We start from the raw sequence: 21,947 nt of genomic DNA on the forward strand, positions 1-21,947 counted from the left end.
GTTTCTTTTTTTTTATTTTTTTTTTTTTTTTTTTTTAACGCAAGCAATTTCTTTAGGTGTTCAGGCATGTAAAAAATCTATTTTCTCGAAATATTACTCGTAATTTGCAATGGAGGTATTCAAGTTGGTTGAGGGAAAAAAATCTGATGGCAGGAAAGCGGAAATGTGTAAACTGAAAGAATAGCTCGCAAAGGAAATGAAAATCTTTAGGAGAAATAAAAAAATATAACTCAATCATATCTTGCTTTTTTAAATGTATCTATATAGATCTTGTTATTACCGATCTAGTCTTTAATATCATAAAAATTTTCAGAAATGAATTAGAGAACTGTTAATTTAAAAACATATAATTTAATTACATCCTCAAATCAAAAATCAAAAATCTCTAATTAAAAAGATAAGATATAAAAATATTGTTATTTTTCATTCTACAAAACCAAAAAGATCATAAAAAAGATAAAATAGATGGAAGATAATAGAAAAAGATAGAAAGACTGTATCTTTTTTTAACTCTGCATGAAACAGCGGAACATAGACAGTTGTGCATGAGACAAGCACGGAACGGAATATTGATAAAAAGAAAGGGGGAAGCAAGCTATCGTGGTAGATTCATGCTACTTCCATGCTAAAGCATAATTCGAAATTTTGCATCATTTGTGCAATATATGTTGTACAGTGAGTCAAAAAAAAGGAGCACCGTGAATAACTTTTGATCTAATGATCGGATCTCTACTTTCTAGGACTCAATCTTATTGGTTCGAAGGGGGTGACTTCAAATATGCTAAGTATATAATCTAATGAAAAATATCTAATTTTACATGGCAAATTACAAAATTTGTGAGAAATCTGTTTAATAGTTCCTGAGAAATCAAATTCGGAATGAGGCTACAAACTATATTTTGGAGGTCAGAAAATCGAATCCGTTGAAGGAAAATTTAGGTTTATTCAGAAAGAGTGCGTTTTTGTGTCTGACTTCGTAATTTTAATATCGTCTGCACTAGTTAATTAGTATATTTGAACCATTACCATGGAGTCCTAATACTCGAAGATCCAATCTTTATATCAAAAGTTATTCAGGGTGGTCTGTTTTTTTTTTTTTTTTACGCTCTGTAACGAAAAAAAAATATTGATCCAATAATAGTTTAGTTACATTAAAAATGTAGTGATACACTAAGAAACAGCTGATAAATGTTTCAAGCAATATGCCTTTCTGCCTTTCCCTGGTCATGTATTGTTCCGTTTTTGTGATCGGAATTGAACGTCAGGAACATGCGATTTTAGCCTGTTAGACATTTTTCTTTTTACTCTAAAATTTATGCCAACAAATCTTTGGTAACTCAAGCTTTGGCAATTGAAATTAAGTGCCATATACATGAAAATCAATCATATTTATTCAAAAATGATCATGGAAAATTTTGTCAAAATATTATGCATTTGACAGCAAAGCACCATCCCCATTACCAAATATGAATCACCTTTGTGAATTTAAAAAAAACTTAAGTTTTCAAGGAAAATTCCATCTTGTGTCAGCTTTGGGGCATCCTTTATTTAAATAAGAAAAATCCTGTCAATATTAATTTAACAGGATTTTTCGAATTTTCTTCGCCAAGTAAAATAGAAAAACGAGCTACAGTTCAAGTGCCATAAACTTAAAGCAAAGCCATAGTTTTAAATTAAATACACCATCTTGTCGGGAAGAATTATCTGCGCTTTAGAAAGGACGAGTAATTTAATATTTTGAAAGTTACTGAACTTTTTAAAAATTGCCACTTTGGCGAAACTTTTCCACCAGAATGAAAATAATCAAAATCATACAATAATTCTCAATTTTTGTAAATTTTTAAGAGCCCAAATATTGCAGCGTTGGAGAATCTTTTCAAATATAAAAGAGCTCAATCACGAACATTTTTCATTCTTGCAAAACTGTGGGGTACTTTTCCATGTTGACGTTCCGAGCCATTTTCAGAATTAACAAAGAGTGTGCTGGCTAACGCCTGGCTTAACTTAAAAAAACAGTCTTGAGTAGCTGTTTCAAGCCCACAGAAAGTGAGAAAATAGCATATTATTCACAGAAAAGTGTTATTCCAGGTTTCCACTCAGCCATCAAAAAACAGTCTTATGAAGGCCGTTTATATAATATACCACAAAAATAGCTAACAATAGAATAAATAAATCTTCAAAATAATGGGATATAAGTTTTAAAACTTTTTAGATATACCAAAAACATACATAAAGAGTTTAAAAAATATATTTTTAAAAAAGAGCTTTAAAATATTGTTTTTTAAAAAAATAGCAAAAAAATTTATTTCATAGTGTTTATTATACCAATCAATCAGTTCAATAAAATTCATTCTGCTATTGTGTCGAAGCTAACGTTGACCAATACGATACCTGCAAGTGACGTAGTGTGTGGGTATTTCTATCCTGATTGATTTAGAAACGTGGCATTTGTTTACGTTAGCAACTGTTCTTTCATTCTATTTCAAGTAAGCCAAGGCAGTCACGTATCAATTCTCTTAAGGGACACATTCTATAATCTTTCACAAAGATTCATTCACGAAGATTTCAATTCCTTCACTATATATTTCTGACTCAACACAAAGACATGTTGAACATAAACAAACTTATTATGCACTGAAGTTATCAGGTACAAAAAACAAAAATATATCACGGTTTCAATAAACCGTTACTGAAATACATAAACAAATCATAGATCTAAATTAAGTCAAAGACGTAGACAAAAAAGAATTACATTTCAACAAATTCTATGCACGATACGGCGCTTTATTTAATTGACTTTACATTAATTAACACTCTAACTTATGTGGAGAAACTTAGCTAGACTTTGACATGCTATTTTGCTCATAAGAGATCGGCTGACGTCATAAGTCACATGCGTGGGTATCCGTTATCTTCTTGAAGTGCAAGTGCCTAATTACAGAGTAGATTTTATTCACGTGAAATTTGCCTATTTATTTTTTGTTTTAACAATCACGCCAGCTGCGATTGTAGTGGTATCATATCTTTTTTCTTATGAGGAATCAGAAAGACCTATCTCTGAACACCTTACACTGATATAATTTTTCTTAAAGTTTAAGTGCCCCTACTCGGTTAACTCTACACTAATGTTTTTCAAGAGTAATTACCACTGCCCGGTATACCTTAAAGTTTTCGGTTAAGTAATCAACGTTACAATCAATCAGACGCCCGGTGGCTGAGCGGTACCGCTTCGCACTGTCGTGCTACAGGTCCCTGGTTCGATCCTCGGGCCAGGCAAGGTTGACTCAGCCTTTCATCCCTTCAGTCGGTCGATAAATGAGTACCAAGCATGGTTGGGAACTAAACACTTGTTCCGCGTTCGGCTGACCAACTGACCGGAACATCTGCTCCTGCACCCCAAAGCCCAAGGTCAAGAAAACTGATATGGGTACAGTAGGCCTTGGCCCTCTATGAGCTGTCGTGCCACTGAGTTTAGTTTTAATCAACGTTAACCACACAGTTCGGATCGATTGAATGAAATTATTGCTGCCGTGACGACCCCAGAAATTGGTACAATACTACAAGTGATCTTATGCCCTTATTAGTTTCTGTAAAGTTGATGTTTTCAAAAGTTGGCAGAATAGCAGTGGTGGTATAATGGATATGTGACTTTCTCACTAAGCGTAAAAAATTAATAACAAATGATAAGTTACCTTTCGTTTGAGGTCTATACAAACCACAAAATTGAATAGGAGAAAAAATACTGCTAATAAGATAAAGACTGAGCAAATTTCTCTAGGATCACTCATTGCATCAAATATTTAGGATCACTCATCGCATTGAGGATCACTTGCATATTAAATATTTTCCAACTATGCAATTAATAATACCAAATTCGATTCTCCATCTCCTCTGTGACGGTAAGAAGTAACTTCAAAATCTAAAATAAGAACCACCGTGTTTTCCAAATCTGGTATAAAATCGCATTTTTAGAAATAACGTCCTTGTCATTCCCTCACTGTGACATTGGAAATTGGAACAACATGAAAATTGGAAAGACTTTGTTTAAAATTAAAACATTTCAAAAAATGCATCTCAAATCAAGCAAAAAAACAAATAAATGCAAACCTGTTTGATATTTGATGATTACTTCTCATATGGTAGGAACAATAACGTTATCATCAGCTAATTCTGAATTATATTGATATTTACACTATGTGCACCAAATATTTTCTTAGAAAATAACATTTTCTTAGTGAACTCACGTGTAAGAAAATAGTTTTTTGTCACAGAAATATTTCTTAGAAACATAAGAAAAGACATAAATAAATTTAAAGTATTTACTTTCTCTATTTTTGTTAAAATATTAGCGTGATGTCGTGCGATACGCTCTTTGAACATGCATCCTAACACCAAATCGCTTTTTCTAAAAATCTTTCATACAGTATAGATTACTTATTTATTGCAGTCACGTGTTGAAAATAATATCAGCTGTTTAAACTTTTATACTCTAAATTGCATTTTTTAAACATACAGAGAGTCACAATTTAAAAAGATAATTGGTGTTACATTATCTCAGTTAACTCAAAATTGGCCCTTTTAGTTTGAAAACATTTATTTTCGAAGCAAGACTTTTACAATAGTTTGCGTTAATTCTTCTCACTCGATAGAATTTTAAGTTTAATATAAAATGTTTACTGCGATTTAAACTTAAATATTGTCAGAGCTCAAAATAAAAATCTATGTCGTACTCCCACATTTTGGGAACTGCTCATTCATATACAAACCTACATAATGACTCTGAATTCGACCCCCACTCAGTCTTAAGGACCAGTCACACTGCATGCAAAAAACTCGCGTGTGTGGATGCAAAGATGTAAATGAGAGAGTGGTGAAATATATTTACCAGTGAAAAAGTCGCCTATCAGGTTCTCTTTCGTATCTCCGAATTCGCATGCAATGAGAATTCTCCTTTTGGAGGAGGAGTTTAATATCATTGAATGGATCTTTTAAAACCCCTCCTGAATTTTCCCAGATTTGGAATCCAATGAACATTCTTCGTAATCTTTAACCGTTTCTATCTTTTCAGGATGTATGTTGATATATGTTTTTATGTTGTTGTTTTTTTTCAGGACATATGTTTTTTTTTCATTCCAAAATTCCTAAATTTATATTATTTTACAACATTATTATTATTTGATAAACATTTTTAGTTTAAAATAGGAAGGCCAAACAAGCAGTTATTTGAAAGTAGCGGCTTATTATTCTTATCAACATGTTCAAACGCTAGTTAGAATGTTTTTTGCATTCAATCACAAAATGAGCAGTTTTTAGTGATATCTCCAATCTTCAACTTAAACGTCAATTGTTGTCTTCTAAGATCTCGAAGTGATAACTTGTATTTTATACTTATATTTAACTATTTATCTTACATTTTTAAACATTTTTGCATTTCTCTTCATTGTAGAATGTGTCTTTGGAAACTAATGTTACCGAATTTAATTTGAAGTTTATAATCGTTCCAGTCTCATCAGACTGTTTGGGATAGACAATGGGAAAAATCGTCTTCCGCAAGCATGGTCACTCAGTCATTTCCGAGTAAAGAAAGATATTTCCGTGAAACCTGTTTATCCGAATAAAAATAGAGTTTTTTTATGAATTTAACAAAAAAAAATGTGAATAAAGTGAAATAAAGACACAAAAAATGGACACACTATAATTTGGATTCCATAAAGAAACTTCCTCATAGCCGAAGCACAAAATAGCAGTTGAAAGTGCGAGACAAACACATTTCTGAAAAAAAGAGGTTTAGCCAATTTGGGAAGGGAAACAAGCTTGAACAAGATACTAATAAAAGAGAGATAAGAATGAGAACCTAGACACAATTGGGGTTTTCTCTTAATCCCTTTTCTTATTACCTTATTCATCTTATTCCTCTCCTCTTATTGGTTTAACTACTTTTTTTACCTTCTTGCCATGTGTTTGTCTCGTGCGTGTGGTACAAGTCAATTACAATTACGATGTGAAGGGGTCAGCAATAAAATTCAAGCAGGAGAGCCGTGGTCAACCATCCTTGACGACGAAAATGTCATGCGTACGTCTGAGTTATTTAAACTTTTACCAGCATCCGAGTGTTTAATTAATAGCAAAAACATTAAGCATTCCAAAAAGTCACAACTAGATATACGGACAAATGGAAATTTCACCAAGAGAACGTACCTAGGTTTTTCATTTTCTTCACGGTCAAATTTCTGAAGGATTCCTTACCCATCTCACAGCCATGACACGGCTCCTCCATTTTAATTCCCACACCAAAAATGAACAACAACAAAATATCTTTTTGGAATAATTGCTGAAGTATAGACACTAGAACCTAGCACATTCTGGAAGATGCTTTTCCCTACTCCCCGGATGGTCGGAAACAATTAAGCAACCACACATACGTAAGCTGATTCTTACATTTACCAATCCCATATTGTCTGAGCGTGCCTGGACGTGTAAACTGCACAACAAATTCAGTATCATTACTTTCCAGATATACCCCGTATCTTTACTGTCAAATAATTCCACACTTTTAAAAGGAAAGGCAATTTTGCAACCATACTTAACTAATAACCACTACAAAGAACTTCTTTTAAGAAAAAAAAATTTATTCCATCCTTCTAAAATGTCTAATTTGTGAACAAATACTCTTCTTGAATCAACATCCCTCTTTTTAGTCATTATAAATAAAAAAAGAAATAAGGAATTGATAAATCGGGAGTGCTGTTGAGGAATGACTTGTCCATGAGCTTAGAAACCCTATTAATCACAAATGACGAGCACAGGCGTCAGATGTCAAGACTGCGGCGACACGGCGAGCATGCTGAGTGCCAAGGGAGGATGAATATATAAATACCAAAAAACGTCATTTTTCCGCTTGTATCGCCATCGAACATGAGAGCAAATATTTCTCCTGAATAATAAGTATTGAATAGAGAAGAATGCTTTCGCTGGAATAAAGAATAAGTTTCTTATTCTGTGGTATGTATCTGAAGAATTAATCAGGCCCTTATGAAAGCTGTCTTACAAATAAATTTATTCAATGGATGTCATTGATTATGTGATTCGCTGTTATAAAAAAATTTTTAATGTTCAATATGCTGCCTTTTACATATGAATGATGTATTTATTAATGCAAAAAATAGGAGAGGAAATGTTAATCAGGGGTAAGATAAACTAACAGTTGTCAATCCATATTACCAGTTATTAAATCTGGTCCATACGCTTAATTATGTATATTAGTAGCAAGCGATGAATATATAATTGTAACTGCCTTACTGAATTAATATTCCGACATATTTGTTTATTTATTTCCCTTTCACTTAAAAGATTTCTATTTTTAACATGTCTCTACCCTAAATTTGAAGAAGACCGTGCCCATTTCTTTTTACATTTTATTTTTTAACTTATAGCTAAGTACCTCTATATAGCTAAGTTAACTAAGTCCTTCTAACTATAATTTCTCACCCGTTATATTTTATGTTTTCCGTTTTTGGCTAATATATTTTATCTAAAAGTCAAAATTCATCACCAATCAACGGATAGCTAACTTATCGCCATTTGGCAGCATTAAAACTCGCCAATTTTCTAAATTCATTTCCCAAACATTTTTTTTTACTTTTTTTGAGCTTCAAATTTATTATTCTCAGTTATGTTGGATTTTCATATACAATGCGCAAAAAGTAAACGTACCACCTAGAATAATTTTTGATCTAATGATTAGATCTTCACCTTTTAGGACTCATTCTTAAAGGTTCGGAGGTGACCGCAAATATGCTAATTATATAGACAAAATTTTGTGAAAATTTAAATTGTGCGTGAAATTTTTTAATTCACTAGAAAAGTTCTCGAGACATGGCAAAATACTCAAAAAAATAAAATTAACATTAAGGGATCCAAACTTTAGATCGCTCTCCTGACCAAATTATTAGGTTCATATTTCCCAGATTGCTGCCACCCCCTATATCCCCAATCAGAAATCCGAATCCGTTGGGAGTAAAAGATTACGGTTTTGTATCCGATTTCGTAACTTAAAATATTATTTACACTAATTAATTACAATATTGCAGGTCACCCCTTGAACTATTACGAATGAGTCCCGGTACGTGAATCCAATCATTAGATTAAAAGTTATTCAGGATGGTTCTTTTATTTTTTTCCTCGCTGTACATCTCACGGTTTTTGTCCTTTTCCAAAAAAAACGAAATAGAAAGCAAATTTGTAATATTTTTATAAATTTGTATTGAAATCAAATGAGACATTATTTTTCAATTAAATTGTGGTTATTACGTAATCATGGGGCTTCGCCATCACTGCCAGAACCTAATACGAACGTGATGTCTTATCGCTGCGTAATACACGCTTATTAAATTAGTCACAATAACAAAATATGACAGATCATAACTGCACATTTCATTCATTAAACATATAATGTTAGCAAGATATATAATTCATTCATATTAATAACTTGGTGCAGTATACAGGTATCCAAAGTTCTTACCAATTTCATATAGTGATCATGGAAATTAAATAAACGTCGAAATATTAATACATTTGTGACCAGTGTACGGATCATTCTCAGAAAAATGGCCATTTTATGACTCAAAAGTCCTGAAGACATAATTTTCAAATTTTGAAAAACAAAAAGCCAAAACTATAAGTATTATTCATTTACACCCATAACCAGTAACCATTATTCCCTCACAAAACAATAAATATGTCTTTATGTGATCAGTAGATGGCAGGATACAGCTTATACTGGTAAAATTTTTGTTGTTATAACAGCAAATTTCGTATAGCAGTGCATATCGTACTGCAGAGAACATTCGACAATGAATCAGAATACATGGTTCATAAAATGGATAGGTGCAAGCATTTTCATCGCAGGTCATTCCTTCATTTATTATAAAGTTAATAAAAGGAAAAGAAATTTGTTTCATCTTTGGTTATATTAATAGAAAATTGCTTCCATAAATGTTTAGTGTTTGAAAATGTAACTAAGCCTAATGATTTTTAATTAAATGGTTAATGAACGAAAGTTATTATTCCCAAATGGTTATTTTCTCAATATTTTTATACGCAGGGGTGTAACTTTAACTGTGACGGAATGTTTTATACACATTTATACATGTACTGTATACTAAAATAATAATAAGTTAATAATTCAAAGAATAAAGTACCTACAGGCAAAATTTTGGAATTTTTAGAGCAAAATTATTTAAGCTTGTTTTTTTTAAGAAAAATCCCTTTTAAGAAAATGACTCAAATATCATTTTTTGAAAAATACATCTGCCCGAGAATTCTTAGCTGTCAGATTTCTGTATGTCAAAGTTTCATCTTTAAAAAACCTGATACTAGTTTTGACGTATATTTAAAACCCCTGTTATAAATTGGTTAGACCCGTGGGAATTCTGGTAAAAAGATAAGCTACTAATTTTTCCATTATAATGTTTTTGCATAAAACTGTTCCGTAACATTGTTTCTTGACAGGTAATTTATCTCTAAGACCAATTGGTAAAAGTCTAATAAATAAAGCAATTTACTTAAAGCTTGGAAATCGTGGTGTTCTTCACAAAATCGCTCTTAAAAAAGTTCCTGGACAATTTGATACCGTGGTTTATCATTGAAGTGATTAAGCCTTTTGTGCAATATAAATCAGGTACTTAATCTAAACTTGCTTAATATATTAAATTGCATTCTATCGTAATGATGTGAGAATAATAATTTTTTCACCATATTTTCATCATATATCCTTTCAGACAAATTTTTTTTCGAGTTTAGTACTTCCCCCAAAAACAGATCTTTCCCAAAATTTGGTGTTTAAATTCTTGATAACTTTCTAAATAATGCAATCACTAAAACACTATCAAAAATAGGCGTACCAGCTCATTTTTAATTCTAAAATTACTTGAATGTTTTATGGACGTTGACTGATAATGGAGACAAGGAAATTTTTTTTCGTGCTACCCAAAACAAATTATGAGTTGCTTTAAGTATTTTAACTGATTTCTCTTTTTATTGTTTAAAATTTTGTTTTTATATTGAATACAATGTATATTTCAAGGTCTGACATGTACCATATCATTCTATTTAAGCTAAAGGAAGAAAAAATTACAGATAAGTCTTATTCCTATTGCAAAGATTCTACATAGACTATTATTACATGGATGTTTTATTGATAAATTATCAATTTAGATTTTTCTTTTTTCTATCCACAGTATCAATTATCATATTAAAAAATAAATAATAAACGAATGCAACCATGCGTAAATAAAAAATAGACACTGACTAAATAATAAGATGTTTATTCTTCGAAATTTCAGCGGCGCTAAATTTTTCCTGCCAAAGTAAATAAGGGAATCTACAGTGACTAGGGATAATAAGAAACTTCAAAAAATGCGTTGCTACTAAGACCCAGTTAACGCAAGATTAAAATCCTTAAATGTTGTTCATGGTGCAATTACTAAGATAAAATAATATCAAAAGTATATAAAAATATATAAAAATATAGAATACAGAAGAATATAGAATATGGAAGAATGTAGAACATAGAAGAATATAGAATATAGGAGAAAAGGATATAGAAGAAAAGAATATAGAAAAGGATGTAGAAAAAGAATATCTAAACGACGTACTTCCAGAATACTCAATTTTATTATTATTATTTTTTTCATAAATAAATACGGCTTTTTTGCATATTTGACAATAACATCTGCAACTTGTTGCAAATTCATTAGTCAGAAATGCTCACAAAAATTATTAAGTACTGAACTAACGCTAGATAAAATATATTATTCAGATTCTGTTAATGAAAATTTACTACTGTTTATTTCTTTTGAAAGCAATCGAATTTATTTAGTAGTAATTGCTTTAATCGGATTAAAGAACTTTTCTTTCTTACTAGTGTTCATAAATATTTAACGAAACTGACTTTTTTGACGAAAAGAACTCTTTCCGAACTTCATTTTATTTAATGATCAGCATCTCTCTCCTAAAAAAAAAATTATTATTGTCAATGGAAATAAAATTTTGCGACACTAAGCTCTTTGCCTCCAATTAAATTTTTTCCATCATTATGATCTTATCAACATTCCTTTCACTTAATTCCATCGTTTCACATTATAACTTTTCGAACGTTAAGAAATTGGGCTGAAACGCTTTGCAACAATCATCTTTTTCAGTTCATTAGGAGCTTTAAAGTTTCACTTTTACGGTAATTGAATTACTGACATTCTTGCACTTATTCTTTAATCGAAACTTGCAAAATTTTGTTTCAAAACTACCCATCCCTAAATACGTTAAGCAACATCTTTCAACTGTAATCACCTTTCGATTTACTCTAACTGAAGGAAAACTTAGTGCTCGTTGAAGATTATTTTTTGTTAAGCCTTAATAACATGAAATTGATTGTAATGTTCTCAATGAATGTGTTCTTTAGATTAACTTTTTCATATAGAATAGCTTACTTTAGTAAAGTATTATAATCCTATTTGTATCGAAATGCATTTTTAAATCAATACGAAGAATATATTATATATTTTTAAATCAATACGTTTTATATCAAGAATGATAGCTTTTTTTTCAAAGTATATCATATTTTATTGCTTTCAATATTTTCTAACACTTAATAGTTTTACAAGTTAACATGAATTTAGCGCCGTCTTCTGAAGATTTAATACTAATAAATAGTAAAACTAATAACTATCTATAATCATATAACTAACTTATTAGATTTGCAATACGTTAATGTTAATTCTTTTTTAAGGTGCCGTAATTATTCTTAATAACTGCAATTAATATAAAGTACTTAATTATTGCTTAGGCAATCTAGTGTTTACGATCGCAAAGTCATGCTTCAAGGACTTGGGCTTTAGTCCCAATTAAATCGAATGTAGTGTGAGAACTGCGATACAAAGAAATACATTTATTAAATGGTCACTGAAGCACGTTAAATCTGTCGAGGTCACAAAGTCCTCCTAGTTCCTATAACAAATGAATACCTCTGGGGGTACTGAATTTTAGATTGATTGTTCTCTGGTTCAGGTCAAAATTACGATATGTGGATGAATAAATGGATGCATGAATGGGTCCTCCCTATAAACGGACTGTGATGTGCTTGTGATCCAATGCTTGATTCAGAAGTTCCCTTGTTCTCTAGATTGGGTTCAAAGTTACAAGGCTACGGTGATGAACACTGATAGTTGTAAACTCAAAATCGGGTGTACTGTTCAAAGACGGTTATGAAATAAAATAAAATATTTATTTCAAAATAAGCAGCGGGGTATTTGCCTCCTAATGATGGCCCGTCGATACGAATTCTGAATCCACCTCTAAATGAGTTAACCTCTAAATGAGTTAATTCAGTTTCGAATCTTGGCAGTGGCTGGTTGATACGATATCTGCTTCCGATTATTTAAAGATAAATTTCATGCAAAATAGAACTTTTTGTAAATATTTATCACTTTGTATTGTTTTATTGAATAATAGTCGAAAACATTTTGTATTGTGACGTTTACAGTATTTTGTAGCATTTTCAAAATTTGCTACTAATAAAATGCGAAATTTGATCAGAATCAGTCGAGTAATTCCTGAGAAATTGAATTTTAGAAATACGAATTTTTCAATTAATCAACATATTTGAGGTCACCCCTTTGTCCTAGAACGTGAAGATCCGATGCTTAGATCAAAAGTTATTCAGAAAGTTCATTTCTTATTTTGCTTACTGTACTTGAATTTTAAATGTATAACATTAAAACTAATGATAGTAAACATTTAGATTCTATATTGAAATAATCCTTTATTTTAATTATTTTTACAACACATTAAATACAAAATATATTTTATTTTTTAAATACTTCAGAGATTTATCTCAAGCATGATTTTCCGCAATAGACAATCTACAATTACTAACCAATGAATAAAGTTGCAAAAAAGAAAATCCCTCGGTGTAAATTTATACGTGTGCAATTCATTAAAATAGTTATTTTGGAACAGAAGGATTTTTTTTTAAATATTTTTGCGTTTCTAAAACAATTTCACATACATTATTTTCCCTGCTTTGTTATCTAATTCCAACAAAATAATTAGAAAGAAGATTTTTGAACCATCTGAATAACAATTTCCTTACAAACAAGTCCATTATTTTAAGTACGATCATTAAGAAGAATTATGACCTCTAAAAAAAGCATCTAAAGATAATGTGAACCAGTTTTGCTTATAAAAAATTTTCAGTACATTATCTTAATACATTTTAAAATCCTGAAGGATTGAGATTATTTTTCAAAGGATTTAGAAATGTAACGGTTTTTGCATTTATAGAGAAAATTTTGCAAAAAAAATTGGTAATTTGGTTTTTTTTATCACCTATTAAGATGTAGGATTTAAACTTATTTTGTTATTGACAAACAGTAATTTCAAATACATAGTCAATAACAAATGGATGGTTATTTTGATGAAAGGAAGGTGATTACTTTGATTTCAGGTAAAATTCGCTCGTGTTTGATAAATTATGTCGTGAATATTAAAAAGTTCTTAACGTATTTTATTTCCAATTTCTTTTCAGTCATTACACAATCATTCATAATTTCACATACTATGTTCTCATTTCCTCTTTATTTACTCAAAAACCATTCATAATTTTCCATGCTATATCACCGTCCACTCTTGCTTTAGTCAAAAGTCATTCCTAATTTGACATACTGTATTCCTGTCTCTTCTTTATTTACACTGTAAAAAATTTTGATCTATGGTTAAATTACACACGAAAAGCATCGTTTTTGGTGGTGAGGTAAACTAAAATGTTTTACAGTGCTTGTAATGACATTTTTTATTTACTTTTTCACTGTTTTAGTTCCCTTTATTTATTTATTTATTTATTTATTTATTTATTCATTCATTCATTTATATTCAGTTTGTTTATTTGCTGACATATATTTTATAAATCCTCCACGAAGGCAAATTTCTCCAATGCTTGATCCAGGAGTTACCTTGTCTTCTGAATTTGGTTCAAAAATAAAAGGCTATGGAGTTGAGAATTGGTAGTCGTAAGCTCAAAATTGGATCGGCTGTTCAACGGCGGTGGCAAAGAAAATAAAAATAATAATAAAAAAATAAAATAAAAAGCATATTTTAATGCGTATCAGAATCAAATTAAGGGCTCCATTGCAAAAACATTTTGTTTAAAAATGAGTTTTTCGGAATACATACGTACTAATTCTTTTAAACATTTGTTATTTTGACAATTTTATAAAATTTTTTGCATGATTACTGAAGTTCTCTACACAAAAATGTATTTAATTTACCCCAACATTAAAAATAGTGGCTACTAAACACCAAATTTTTTACGGCACACTTAAAAACTATTATAACTATTAAAACATTTATATTTTTCCATACTAGTTACCATCTCCTATTTATTTACTTAAAAACCATTCCTAATTTCATACATTGTATCCCCTACTCTTTTTCATTTATTTAACAAACAAAAACTGAAAGAACTGAAAGTACTGTATAGAAAACTGAAAGTAGAGTATAGGTTTACGATCAGCATATTTTTTAAAAGAGTAAACTTATGAAATGTGTGACACTCCCCCTGAATTCCTCCTCAAATGATAGAAATAAATTTTAAATTTATAATCTCAAAACTACTCTCTACAAATTAACTCCTTTTCACTTTAGTTTAGTAAATACAAAAAAAAACAACCTTCCCCCACTTAAACAACCATTCATTATTTTCTCTTGCAACTCTTCTTCATTCACTTAACAAACAATTAAGAAACTCAACACGCTTTTCAATTTCTTTTCCCAGAAGTGATTTGAGTTACAGACAAAAGCAGTAGAAAAGCCAGGCGCTGAGATTAAATTCATGCAACACCCTTTTGGAAGTCCCTTTCTCATAAACGTTCCCAAGAAGGTTAGAGGGGGGAGGTACTGTTTCCAACTGCATATCCATCGAACGGATGGGAAACGTCGCCTTTTATTAAGCATTGAGCTAAATATTTGAATGCTCTGCGGCGCACTAATTGACGTGTTATTCACTTTCGCGATAACAGACGGTTATTAAAATACCGGCAGTGCAATGCATTGGTTAAAATGTAGAGTTTAGTAGTAAGGGCCCGTTTAAACAGTTACTGATGGGTGTTCCTTAGGTTACTTAAAATGTCTATGTTAGAGAATTTCTCACAGTGCAGGATAACATATTAATAACAAATATAATTCTTATTATCTCAAAGAGCAGATAATGAAACTTCTGAAATTGTCTCGATTATTCTTAATTTTTCATGTAAATAATCATTCGAAATAAGATAGTTTACATTGGCTTTGATCCTTATACATTTAGCCGAACATTAGATGACTAAATAAATAATTCTAAAATTTAAAAAAAATTTATTTTTAAAAATTAGCAATTTACAATTGGTACAACACGTTCAATAAATAGTTCATGGGTTCGATCCTCCCGGCCGAAGACTCCCCTTGTAGTAAATGGTAACTGATGCACGGTAAATCTGTTGAGTTGCAGAGTTCTCTATGTTCTCATAACAAATCATACCTCTGGAGGTACTGATTCAGGAGTTTCCTTGTCTTCTGGATTGGTTCAAAATTACAAGGCTACGGATTTGAATATTAGTAGTCGTAAGCCCAAAACTAGGTCGGCTGTTCAACGATCGATATAAAAATTAATATAAAAATTTGCAATGTTAGAGAATTTCTCACTAAAGAAACTGTGCAGAATGAAAATTTCTCTTTTAAGAAATTTTAACATATGCTTGTGAAACCTGGAACATATTTTGTACGGATGAGGCTATGTTGGGTACCTTTGAGAGAAAGGTCCTGAGAAGTATTTTTGGAGGAATTTTGAAAAAAATGGCGTGTCGCTTAGAAAATCAAATCTAGAGCTTTATCACTCATATAATTAACCTGACATTATTAACTTCATTAAACGACAAAGAATAAAATGGGCAGGTCACGTTATAAGAATGGATAAAGACCGTACCACAAAAAGAGTTTTCAATGGCAAATCAGTTGGTACACGAAAAAGAGGCAGGCTGAATTTGAGATGGTTAGAGAGCCTAGAAAAAGAATTTTTGGTCTCAAAAACTAAGAACTGGAAAATGCTGGCGGGAAAAAGGTTAGTCTGGAAAAAACTTATTGAGAAGATCAAGGTCCACCATGGGCTGTCAAGCCATTGATGAAGATGATGATGAAAATAAAAATAAAAATTTATATTTATAGAAATTCACAATTTACACTGTTAGAGAATTTCTCACTGAAGAAATAGTGCAGAACGACACATTAAGAAACAATTTTAATTCTTATTACCTCAAATAGCAGATAGTGACACTTGTGAAATAGTCTCGATTATTCTCATTTTTTCATGCAAGTAATCGGTTCATTGGTTGAGATAAAATACATTTATATTGGCTTTCGTCTTTATACAGTTGGCTGAACATTAGATGACTAAATAAATAATTCTGAAATAATATTTCATACTATATTTAATGACATATACTTAAAACAAGTAAAGAAACGCACAAGATAATGATATTACAAGTATGGAACACGATTTTTCTCACATATTCCACATTTCAATTCCTACAAAATTCCATTATAATCACAAATACTCAATTTTTTTTAGAGCATCAAGAGTTTTAAATATTTGGGCAAACATTAAGTGAAAATATTGAATTGTAGAATTTCTGATTTATTTACAATAGCATTCAAATGAAAAAAACAATAAGACGTATGATATAAAGATACTACAAAAATTAGTCACAATTTCCCATTCAAGTAATCATTTGTGACAAGAATTTTATACATTTAGCCGAACATTTAATTTCAGTAATTTCAGTACTGAAATATTGAACTTTTTTATTATTTTCAAAAATATACTCATAAAAAAGTTAATGAAACGTGTAGGATAAGTACATTACGAATAATAGTCATTATTTTTCTTCCAAGTACTACTTCATGACAAGGTTTTTGTACAAGGTTTTTAAACAAAATTAAAAATCAGTACTGAAATATAGAACTTTTTTTATTATTTTTAAAACATACATGAAATATAGATAATGAAAAACGTATGGTAAGAATAGTAAAAATATATATCCAAATTTTCTTCTCATTTAAAATTCGTAATAAAAATTTTATGAAATTGGTTGGGCAATAAATGGTAGTGTTAAAATATGGAACTTTTTTTCCGTATCATCACTAACATACATTAGAAATATGGAAATGTTTAGGTTAAGGATATTACAAATATTTATCTTAATTTTTCATCCAAATAATCATTCGAAATACGATTTTGATACATTTGACTAACAGGAAAAAACAGTACTGCAATATAGATTTCTCTTATGCTATCTATAACACATAAAAAATTTAAACAGTTAAACATATTTGTTAAGTATTTTGCAGATATTAGTCTCAATGTTTCCTTCAAGCATTTATTTGTGACAAGAATTTTGTTGATTCAATCGAAGTCAGTACTAAAATATGCGCCTAAAATTTTTTTTTAAATAATACAAGCAATAAATATATTTATATTTGAAAATAAAGAAGCACAATATGCAGGTGAAGAAGAGATACATTTCGCGCTTTGCATGAAACAAATCTAAAGAATGCTTAAAGTAAGCGCCCAAACCCCAACGTGACATCGCCTTGTAATTAAATTAATGAAGTTGTAGTTGCGAGAAATTGTCTTCTACATCGTAGTTTAAGATTAAAAAGCATTGGTATAGTCATTAAACTATTTTTTTACATATTTATTCTAAAATATAACTGATAAGTTTTTAAAATAAAAAAATAATTACCATTTTTGCTAATTTTGGCTTTTAACTTTAATTTGCACGCTGATATTGGTTAACAAATATTCCTCTTTTGTTAGAGTTGTCTAAGTTGATGTCTCTTCCTTTACCTGTCTACTGGCAATTCATCAATCATCTGTCAGTTACAGGTGGACCAATAGGAAGATGCTTCTATTGGGATGGGAATACAAATCGGCCAATAGAAATATTACAAACAACTAGTAGCTCTTCACAACCACAAAATTATGGAAATTAATTCACTTATTATACCACTATATTACTCTGATATAGTGATATAATAAGTGAATCTTATAGTTAGCCTCTAAACTGGACATCTCTATTAACAAATAGAATTTAAATTATATTTATAAACTTTCGTCAACAAAGGTATCATAATTAGAAACTCAGTGTAAGTTCTATATTTTTACATTGATTGGCTAAAATGTATTTAGTCTATCTTTATTTACAATGAATCTAGCTGTGCAAAGCCTGATTTGACAAAAATATATGCATTTCTATAAATTAATTTTTTTAATTATCCAGCATATTTTCTTTAGATCTGTTAGAGGTTTAGAAAGATATAGAGCTGAGAGTATATATAGCCCTAATCTTCTTTAGATTACCCTAAATTTAGTTAAAAGCATTGCTTTTATCAAAATGAATTCGATTCTATTCGAACGAATACTAAGTTAATTAATTATTCTGGAATTTTTCAATTAGATCATGTAATTCGCTTTTTCTCATATATTTTCCGTATCTGTTAACTTTTAAATCTTCAAGAACTGAAAACGACTCTATAATTTACACTAATTGTATTATATTCTCCATAAAGAAAATTATTTTTTCAAACATTATTCGCTCGAAATGTTTATAGCTCTTATCCATTTAAGGTAACCCTTTATCGTTTTAGACCCTTTAAGATAATTTTACAGAGTTAGTTTCTATAAAAGTGTATTTATTTCTATGAATTCATTAATTGACAAAAAAAAATTTTTTGGATCATGCAACTCGTTTTCTCAAATACATTTTCCATCCTTGTTGAAATTCATATCTTCCTGAACTAAAAATGACTCTATAGTCAAATTACCTATATGAAGTCCTTCAACTTATTGTTGTTTGTAATGACATTTGCCAATTTTATCAGCAAGCCTGATTGTTGTAACCAAGAAAATGTGAGGCAGAGGGCGCGTTTCCTGTTTGAAGAGGTGCTATCTATGGCCAAGAATACGACTTCAGCCACACACATTTTAAAGAGCGGACCCATTCATATATCCATTCATTCATACGCATACCGTAATTTTGACCTGAACCAGAAAACGACTAATCTCCAATTCAGTACCCCCAGAGATATTGATTTATTATGGAAACTGGAGAACTTTGTGATCCGACAGATTCAATATGCACCAGTTACCATTAACTACACGGGGAGTTTTGGGTCAGCGGGGATAGAGCTCACGACCTCTTGGACTGGGGTACAACGCCCTACCAACCATGGCTATCCCGGCCTATGTCCTTGAACTTTCAAACATTATTCGATTGTGCTACTGAGTTATTTTTTTTAAAATATGTATTTATTTCTATGAATTCTTCCATTGTTAAGGAAATTTTTATTTAAATCATGCAAGTCATTTTCTCTAATACATTTTCCGTACCTTTTAAAATTCAAGTCTTCGAGAACTAAAAATGACTCTATTATCACGTTAACTGTATTGAATTCTTCAAAAAGAAAATCATATTTTCAAACATTACTCGGTTAAAGTATATGCATCTCCATTCTGTTTAAGATAATCCTAACTTTCATAATCTATAACTATAACTAACTTACCTAACTGATCTAATCTTATCGATTTAATATGACCCTACTGAGTTGTATTTATAAAAATGTATTCTAAAAATTCATGAATTTTTAAAGAAAGTTTTATTTAGATCCTATAAGTCATTTTCTCTGATACATTTTCCAAGCCTATTAAAATTCAAATCTACAAGAATTAAAAACGACTCTATGGTTAAGTTACCTATATTAAGTCCTCTTAAGTAGAGGTTCCATTTTTTTAATTTTAGTCGACTGAAGTATATATATCAGAATTCCACTTAAAGTGAACAAAACTTTACATAACTAGACTAAACTAGACATAAAAATACTAGTTTAGACATAACTAGACATAAAAATGCATTCATTTCTTAAATTTCATTAATTGCTTAAAATAAAATATTTAGATCCTGCAAGTCGTTTTCTCTCATACATTTTCCGTACCTGTTAAAATCGAAATCCTTAAGAATTCAAAACGGCTCTATAATTAATTTACCTATATTAGGTCTTTTTAAGAAGACCTAATATAGGTAAATGAACCTATATTTTACGCTATATAGATAACCCTATTTTTTAATTTTAGTCGATGGAAATATATATAACTCAGTTCTATCTAAAGTGACCCTTACGCGATATAGCTAGATTTTGTGAAAAAGGAATTTCTTAATTTTTCACCATTGTTTCATACTTTTTTAAATCAAAAATTTCAAGTGCTGAAAACTACTGATTGATTATACTTAATACATATGCTCTTCAAGTGCTGAAAACTACCCATTGATTATACTTAATACATGTGCTGAATTAATTTTCAGGAATTAATGTCCAATTTTTTTAGAAAATAAATCAGAAAATATAAAAGCCGATGGTCATTTTTTTAAATTATTTTTCCCCGTTGCAATATAATCGAAACTTTGTTTTTCGACGTGAGTAAAAATAATTTTTGATGCCAGTTACGTTATCTGAAAGTATTATAAAGTAAGGTAATTAACTATAAACTCTATTTATTTGATTTTGTTTAGAGGAAACTAAAGGAATGTTCTAAATGACCTAGTCTTTTGGCTAATGTAAACGATAATCCAAAGACCTTCCAATAATGGTGAAATTTCATCAAAAACGCATTAGGGCCTCCTCGTTAATGAAGACCAAAAGTACTAAGGTCTGCCTTCGCTGTGACCGCCACTGAAATTAATCTGTATTAAAAGGTAATTATAGCACACTTAGGTGTGAAACATTAATGCGTCTAGCAAATGGCTTTTTTTTTCGTCCATTTTACTGATTTATTTTTTTATGGTTATTAACATTAACGCTCTTTGATACAAATTTCCAAGATTTTAGCTTTAAAGTGCAAAGGTCTTAGTTGAATCCTCAAGAATGAAACAGAAATATTGAAATTGCAAACACTCTGCTTTTAATAATAAATTATACGTTATATTTTTCTTATTAATTTATGAATGTAACAAGATTTACAAAATAAATAGATACCCCTTAAATATATAAGGACATTTCTCAAAGGTGGTTTAAGCAAAAGTTTGATTTTTAATACCGTTATTTATGTTATATGTAATTAATATACACACTATATGTATTAATATACATTATTATAAGTCATATTGATGCCTACTAATATGATTTTTTCTATATTTTCAGTTGAAAGACCTCAGGCTGAAGGTGAGTAACAAATACTTTTATCTGAATTTTGAAATTTAACAAATGAACATTCCACAACATTAATAAATTCCATATAAATGTGTATATTGACGCTGATATATAATATATATGCTGCCTTATAAATGCATATATTGACTTATAAAAATAAATTAATAAGTAATTTACATCTTAGAAAATATAAAAACTGTCGTTTATGGAATAACTTAGTAAAAATAGTTTGTACTTTGTTAATCATTCCTGAGTATTTAATTATTTTTACAAATATTTTTTTCCAAATTAATATTTATTTTCTATCTCTATATAAATTTCGTTTGAATTGAGACAAAGAATTGTGGTTTGACATTAAATGTTATCAAGCTTGTTTCATCTCATCTGGAAAGTATTTGTATCTAATCATATCTAATCAATCGAACATATCTAATCAATGTATATGCACAAAATATTTGTGCATAATATGCAGCATATTTGGGTTTTTTTCTCAATAAAATTAATTATTTTTATTTTTTAAACTATTTTAGTGTATTATTTGTCGAAATTGGGAAGCCTTTTAACTCTCATCTGTTTGTTGTTTGTATCAATCTGATGAATTTTATGAAAAAGTTAAAATCAAGTTTTTATCAACAAAACTAACGCATAATTAAAGGATT

General features: G+C 29.9%; 1 protein-coding gene across 2 annotated transcripts in view; it reads left to right on the forward strand.

The window, feature by feature from the left end:
- LOC107456457 (neuropilin and tolloid-like protein 2) overlaps positions 1-21,947 on the forward strand; it is a 330,240-nt gene that overhangs the window by 270,378 nt on the left and 37,915 nt on the right. For both annotated transcript variants that reach the window (XM_043042842.2, XM_071180165.1), the window contains exon 7: positions 21,280-21,300. In XM_043042842.2, coding sequence (XP_042898776.1) covers positions 21,280-21,300 — 21 coding nt within the window. The remainder of the gene's footprint in view (positions 1-21,279; positions 21,301-21,947) is intronic.

Source organism: Parasteatoda tepidariorum, chromosome 4 (assembly GCF_043381705.1).
Source record: "Parasteatoda tepidariorum isolate YZ-2023 chromosome 4, CAS_Ptep_4.0, whole genome shotgun sequence".
In the NCBI taxonomy this organism is placed as follows: Eukaryota; Metazoa; Arthropoda; class Arachnida; order Araneae; family Theridiidae; genus Parasteatoda; species Parasteatoda tepidariorum.